The following is a 6,374-nucleotide window of genomic DNA, read 5'->3' as shown; positions in this document are numbered from 1 at the left end:
ATCCTCTGATTATGTTATTCCTATTAGTCAGTCTATTGTTCAAATGGGTAGGTGCTGTACTTCTGATCACCAGGCTTTATTGATGACTCCTGTCACTGATCAGGAAATCAAGGAGGTTATGTTCTCTATTCCTGTCCATAAGGCTGCAGGGCCTGATGGATACACTTGTGCCTTTTTTAGAGATTCTTGGGATATTGTAGGAGGGACAGTGTGTGCTGCTATCCAGGATTTTTTCCACTCTGGGAAAATGCTTAAACAACTTAACCACACCTTTATTACACTTATTCCTAAATGTGAAATACCACAGAATGTTACCCAATTTAGACATATCTGTTGTTGTAATGTGGTATATAAGTGCATCTTGAAATTGTTGTGCAAGAGATTGTCTGAGTTGCTCCCTCATATTATCAGTGATAACCAATGAGGGTTTATAAAAGGAAGGAGTATTGTTGAAAATATCTTAATCTGTCAGGATATAATCAGAATGTACAATAGGAAGTCTGTCTCCCCTAGATTTCTTCTCAAGGTTGACTTAAAGAAAGCTTATGATTCTGTGAGTTGGAGCTTCTTGGAGGAGATGATGATAGCTTTGAACTTTCCTGGACAGTTCATTGGTCTGGTAATGGAGAGTGTAAGAACTGCAACCTACTCTTTGGTCCTTAATGGAGATATGTTTGGGTTTTTCAAAGGGAAAAAGGGGTTGAGGCAAGGTGATCCTTTGTCCCCTCTCCTCTTTACTATTGCAATGGAGTATTTGAGTAGGGTTTTGACCTATGTTACAGACACTATGAAATTCAAGTACCATCCCTTATGTGCTCCTCTTAAGCTATCCCACCTCACGTTCGCTGATGACTTGTTATTATTTAGTAGAGGGGATGTTGCTTCTATAATGGTGCTGTTGAGGGACTTTGCTACGTTCTTTAAAGCCTCAGGCTTGCTCATGAGTCCTTCCAAGACTAGTGCCTATTTAATGGAGTAGATGCTGGGGTGAAGCAGGATATCTTGCAAGTGGTTGGGTTTTCTGAGGGTAGACTTCCATTCTCATACTTGGGAGTTCCCATCACTGCTGGGAAATGAAAAAAGTAGAAGGTCAGATTTTAGTTGAGAAGCTTATAAGTAGAATCAGAAGTTTTGGCTCAAAGAAACTCTCGTATGCTGGTAGGTTAGTGCTTGTTAATTCAGTGTTAACGGCATTATATAATTATTGCGTCAATATTTTTATCATCCCAAAAGGTGTGCTTAATAGACTGAATGCCATTTGTAGAAGTTATCTTTGGGATGGCAAAAGTGAATTGATGAGAGTTCCTCTAGTGAGCTGGGATAAGGTGTGTGCTCCCAAAACTGAGGGGGGACTGGTATTAGGGATAGTTACTCATGGAATGTTGCAGCCATGGGTAAGTTGGTGTGGTGGATTTAATGTAACCCTGATAAGCTGTGGGTTAAGTGGGTTCACCAAGTCTACTTAAAAGGTACACCCTGGTCTAATTATACGTCCTCTGGTGATATTAGTTGGGGATGGAAATCAGTCTGCAGGGTGAGAGATAAATTGAATGCAGGTTACCAGGATGGTCATTGGATAATTGATGCTAAGGGTTACATAGTGAGTAGTGGCTATGAGATTTTAAGGACTAAATTCCAGGTCGTTTCTTGGGATAAATATGTGTGGAGTGACTGGAATATTCCTAAACATAGCTTTGTTGGTTGGTTGATTGCATGAGAAGCTCTACAGGTAAAGGCTAAACTGTTTGCCTTAGGGATTTCTCAGGATGATCAATGTCTGTTGTGTGGGATTGCTGTTGAGACTCATGAGCACTTATTTCAGCAGTGCCTCTATAGCCAGCGTATTCTCAAGGTGATGGCTGATGATGTTCTCTGCTGGGACATTATTTGCAGAAATTTGGAATCAGGTAAAGTCTGGTGTCCAGCAGAAGGTAGTGATGTGTGCTTTTATGGCAACAGTCTACTTCATCTGGATGCAGAGGAATCGTGTTCATGTTGAAGGCAGTCTGCTTAGGCCTGAAGTTTTGATACATCAGATCAGGCAGATGCTTAAACATAGGCTTAAGGCTAGGCTTACTCATGTGTATGATCGTAGAGATATTGATTGGTTGAGTAGGGTTAGCTTTTTGAATTGAAATCTCCTTTATAAGTGATTTCTGATGTTTGTGGAAATTGTATTAGTTTGTAATAGCTTGTTATGTGCTGAATGAAATCTTACCTTTCACCAAAAAAAAAAAGAAAAAAAAAATTTAAAAGGTACACCTAATTCACCCCCTCCCCCTCTTAGGTATTTATCGTTATTAACTCTTCAATTGGTATCAGAGCCTCGTGCTCTTGATATTGGTTAAAACCAAAGAGTTGATCCCATAGTTATGGACGATTCAAAACACACTAAGTATCCCATCTTTAAGGGAGAAAACTATGCTTGGTGGAAACAGCGCATGGAGCACTATGTCAAAAGTGCAGACTATGAATGTTGGTTGATCATTCAAAAGGGTCCCCACAAAATCGAGGTGACTAATGCCAATGGCACTAATACCCTAAAAAGTGAGGATAAATATGTCGAGGCCGATTATAGGAAAGTCTAGAAAAACTTTAAAGCCATGTCCATCCTTCAATATGGCATTGGTGAACAAGAGATTAACCGGATATCCGGATGCAACTTGGCCAAGGAAATTTCGGACACCCTAAGCCTTGCTTATGAGGGAACGTCACAAGTCAAAAAGTACAGTGTTGATCTTCTCTTTCAACAATATTAGATGTTCAACATGGGAAGAGATGAATCAATTAATAGTTTATCTTCACGCTTCTCTAGTATTGTTAATGACCTCAAGAGTCTAGGTAGAAATTTCGAATCCGAGGATTTAGTCCGTAAAATCCTTCGTAGCCTATCTGAAAAATGGCAACCGAAGGTTACGGCTATTGAGGAAGCTACAAACCTTTCTTTGCTGTCCCTTATTAAACTTATGGGGTCACTCATGGCTCATGAGTTAACTCTCATGAAGCGCTCTGGTGAAAGCTCTAAAGGGAAAGGACTCGCTCTTAATGCTCTCTCAAGTGATGAGGAGGATGAAGATAACGAGTTTTCAATGTTCACTAAAAAGATTGTTGGCATGATTAATGGTTGAAACTCACAAAGGTTCAATAACTATACTAGCAAATAACACTTTCCAAAGAGGAAGTCTAGTTCCACTGTTGGTTGCTTCAAATGTGGTGACAAAGGTCACCAAATCAAAGAATGCCCAAAGTGGAACGACATTAAATCCAAAGAAAGGCATGAGTTTGCAAAGAGAGAGTACAAAAGCAAAGTAATGACAGCCATTTGAGGAATGTCCGATTCCGAGGAAGGCGATCTCCTTGAGGAAGAATTGGACGCAGAAATGTTCATCTCTTCTCAATCAAACAATGATGTTGCAAAGTCAACAAAGAAAGAAAATGTCAAATGTCTTATGGCTCACTCCGTGGACTCATATTCAGATTCTGACAATGAGGTAAATAAGCTCAAGAAAAAGGTTCGATCCTTCTCTAAAGACAAAGTCTGTCTCCTCCTAGGCCAATTCATTAACAAGTGTTGTGTCCAAAACAATAAATTAGAGGCTATGCAAACTGAAATTGAAGACATAGCCGAAGAAAATGTTGGTTTGAAAGAATGTCTAAATGAGGTTGATCAACCTAGTTCATCATTGAGTCTTGAAAAGGAGATTAAAAAGCTCCAAAATTAGAATTTGTTTCATGCTAAAAGGGCTGATGAAATGCCTGCAACAGAGCACTGCAATGTTGCATCTGTGTATAACAAAGTAGATGAGTCCCTCGTCAAAACAGTGTCCTCACTAACTAAAGAACGTGACCAACTTTTGATTGATCTATCAACATGTGAAAGGGGAAAAGGTGATCCTGTCAAAATTGCTGAAATGTTGAACGACGAGTCAAGTCATGTCAAAAGCACTTTAGATCGAGTGCAAAAATCAAACGATGACCTCCTTGTTCAATTTGAAACTCTGAAAAAGGCTTAACAAACCCATGTAACAGATGATGCAACTGTTGCATCTGAGTCTAAAAATAAAATTGAGACTCTCACAAAACATGTGTCTTCACTAACTAGGGAACGTGACTTTATGCTAGCTGACCCCACTTTGTGTAAAAGAGATAACAAGCAACTTGAGCAAATTGGCTTATTGCTTAGTGATTAAGTAAGACATGCTAAACACTCTTTCGACAAAGTAGGTCAACTAAATCTTAATCATCTTGATAAAATTGAAACATTAACCAAAGAGCTAGATGAGGCTAAAATGTTTTACCAAAAATGGAAGGAAGTCAGAATGTTTTGGAATTTCTTCTAAAATAGTCACAAGAATATGAAAACCGTGCAAAAAATGCTGGAATTGGTTTCAAATGCAACAGTACACGCACTGTTGTACTCGAAACCAGGACCCAAGCAAAACTGATTTTTGAAGAAGAAAGTATGTTGGCCTTCCGGAGTACATCATTTACAATTATTGTGGTAAAACTGGTCGTGAGTTTAATGGTTATGAAAAGAGAGTTCTTGACTTAGAAAGAAGCACTAAAGTTGCTAAACAAGTTTGGATTAAAAAGGAAGACGTCAATAAAGTCGTTATAAAGAAGGAATCCAAGCTTGTTTGGGTTCCTAAACTAAACGTTTGATTTCTTATAGGCATTAGCGAGAGGCAGCAGCAATTGGTACTTAGACAGTGGATGCTCTCGTCACATGACGGGAGATGAAAGTCAATTCCTTTCGCTAGAAGCCTATGATGGTGGCATGATGACTTTTGGTGATAACAAACAAGGTGAAATCATTAGTATTGGAAAAGTTGGTAAGTCAAAGTCACTATGTGTCGACATAGTATTGCTTGTCAAAGGTTTGAAACACAATCTTCTGAGCATATCACAATTGTGTGATCGAGGCAATATCGTTGAATTTCTTGCTAGTGAATGTAGAATAATTAATGGAAAGACTAGAGAACTTATTCTTGAAGGAAAACGTGTCAAGGATGTTTACATGACTAATCTATATTCATTGTCGGGTCAAACATTATCATGCATGAGTGTTCAAAAGAATAACCCTTGGTTTTGGCATAAAAGACTTGGTCATGTTAATGCTAAAACACTTAATACCCTCAAGAGACTTGGTCATGTTTAAATCACTTTGTGATGATTGTGTTAAAGGTAAACAAGTAAAATGCTCTTTTAAATCCAAAAAGGTCGGTAGCACTTCATTTGCCTCTTGAACTCATTCACATAGACTTATGTGGACCCATGCGTATTGTTAGTAGAGGTGGAAGTCGCTACATTTGTGTCATTGTAGATGACTTTACAAGATATGTTTGGCTTCTTTTATTAAGCTATAAAGATCAAACCTTTGATGAATTCTTAATTTGGGTTAAAAAGGTCCAAACCAAATTTGGTTATAAACTTGTCTCTTTGAGATCCGACCATGGAACCGAATTTGAGAATTTGTCATTTGAATATTATTGTAATGAACACGGTATTAGCCATAACTTTTCAGCCGCAAGAACCCCACAACAAAATGGAGTTGTGCAACGAATGAACCGAACTCTTGAAAATATGCCTAGGACCATGCTCATTAGCTCTAAAGTACCAAGGAACTTTTGGGCCGAAGCCGTTAACACTTCTTGTTACATCTATAATCATGTCATAATTTTAAAAATCATTGAGAAAACCCCTTATGAATTACTACGTGGAAGAAAACCTAACATCTCACATTTAAAATGCTTTGGTAGTAAATTCTTTGTGCACAATAATGGAAAAGATAACCTAGGCAAATTTTATGCTCGTAGTGATGAAGAAGTTTTCGTTGGTTATTCCGATCGTAGTAAAGCTTACAAAGTGTATAACAAGAGAACCATGAAAATTGAGGAAAGCGTTCATGTAATATTTGAAGAATCTAGTCTCTTTGTTTCAAATACACAGGTCAATGATGAAGAGGATGATGAGGAAGATGATGACTTTGAAATTGGAATGATACGACATGACATGGATCAAGTAGTGGAAGAGGCTGAGCAATAGTTGGAGCCACTGTTGCTTGAGGAGGCTGGCCTAAATGCAGGGGGAACTAACCCTGCCTCATCTCAAGATGGATCTAGGTCATCCAAGGGGAATGAGGACTACAATGAACCACTCACTAACCAAACTGAAACCAATCCACAAACACCCTCACAAAATATTCCCCATGCAACAGTCATATCAACTGGTGCATCATAACCAAATAAAGCAAACGAGGCCTCCAACACTCTCATTCCAAAGAAATGGAAACATCAAAGTTCCTACCCTCTATCAAACCTAACCAGTGATGATACGTGCCTAATGTATAGTCTTTTTAGGCTATTTCAGCACGT

At 38.6% G+C, this 6,374-nt stretch overlaps 1 protein-coding gene across 1 annotated transcript; it reads left to right on the top strand.

The window, feature by feature from the left end:
* The first annotated feature begins 484 nt into the window (after positions 1-484).
* On the top strand, positions 485-979 carry LOC141630837 (secreted RxLR effector protein 78-like). The gene has a single exon (XM_074443587.1). The coding sequence runs from the start codon at positions 485-487 to the stop codon at positions 977-979; it is 495 nt and encodes a 164-aa protein (XP_074299688.1).
* The last annotated feature ends 5,395 nt before the right edge of the window (positions 980-6,374 follow it).

This window comes from Silene latifolia, chromosome Y (genome assembly GCF_048544455.1).
Source record: "Silene latifolia isolate original U9 population chromosome Y, ASM4854445v1, whole genome shotgun sequence".
NCBI classification, from domain to species: domain Eukaryota; kingdom Viridiplantae; phylum Streptophyta; class Magnoliopsida; order Caryophyllales; family Caryophyllaceae; genus Silene; species Silene latifolia.
Note: the sequence above shows the minus strand (reverse complement) of the source record. Positions and strands in the feature narration are given on the sequence as shown.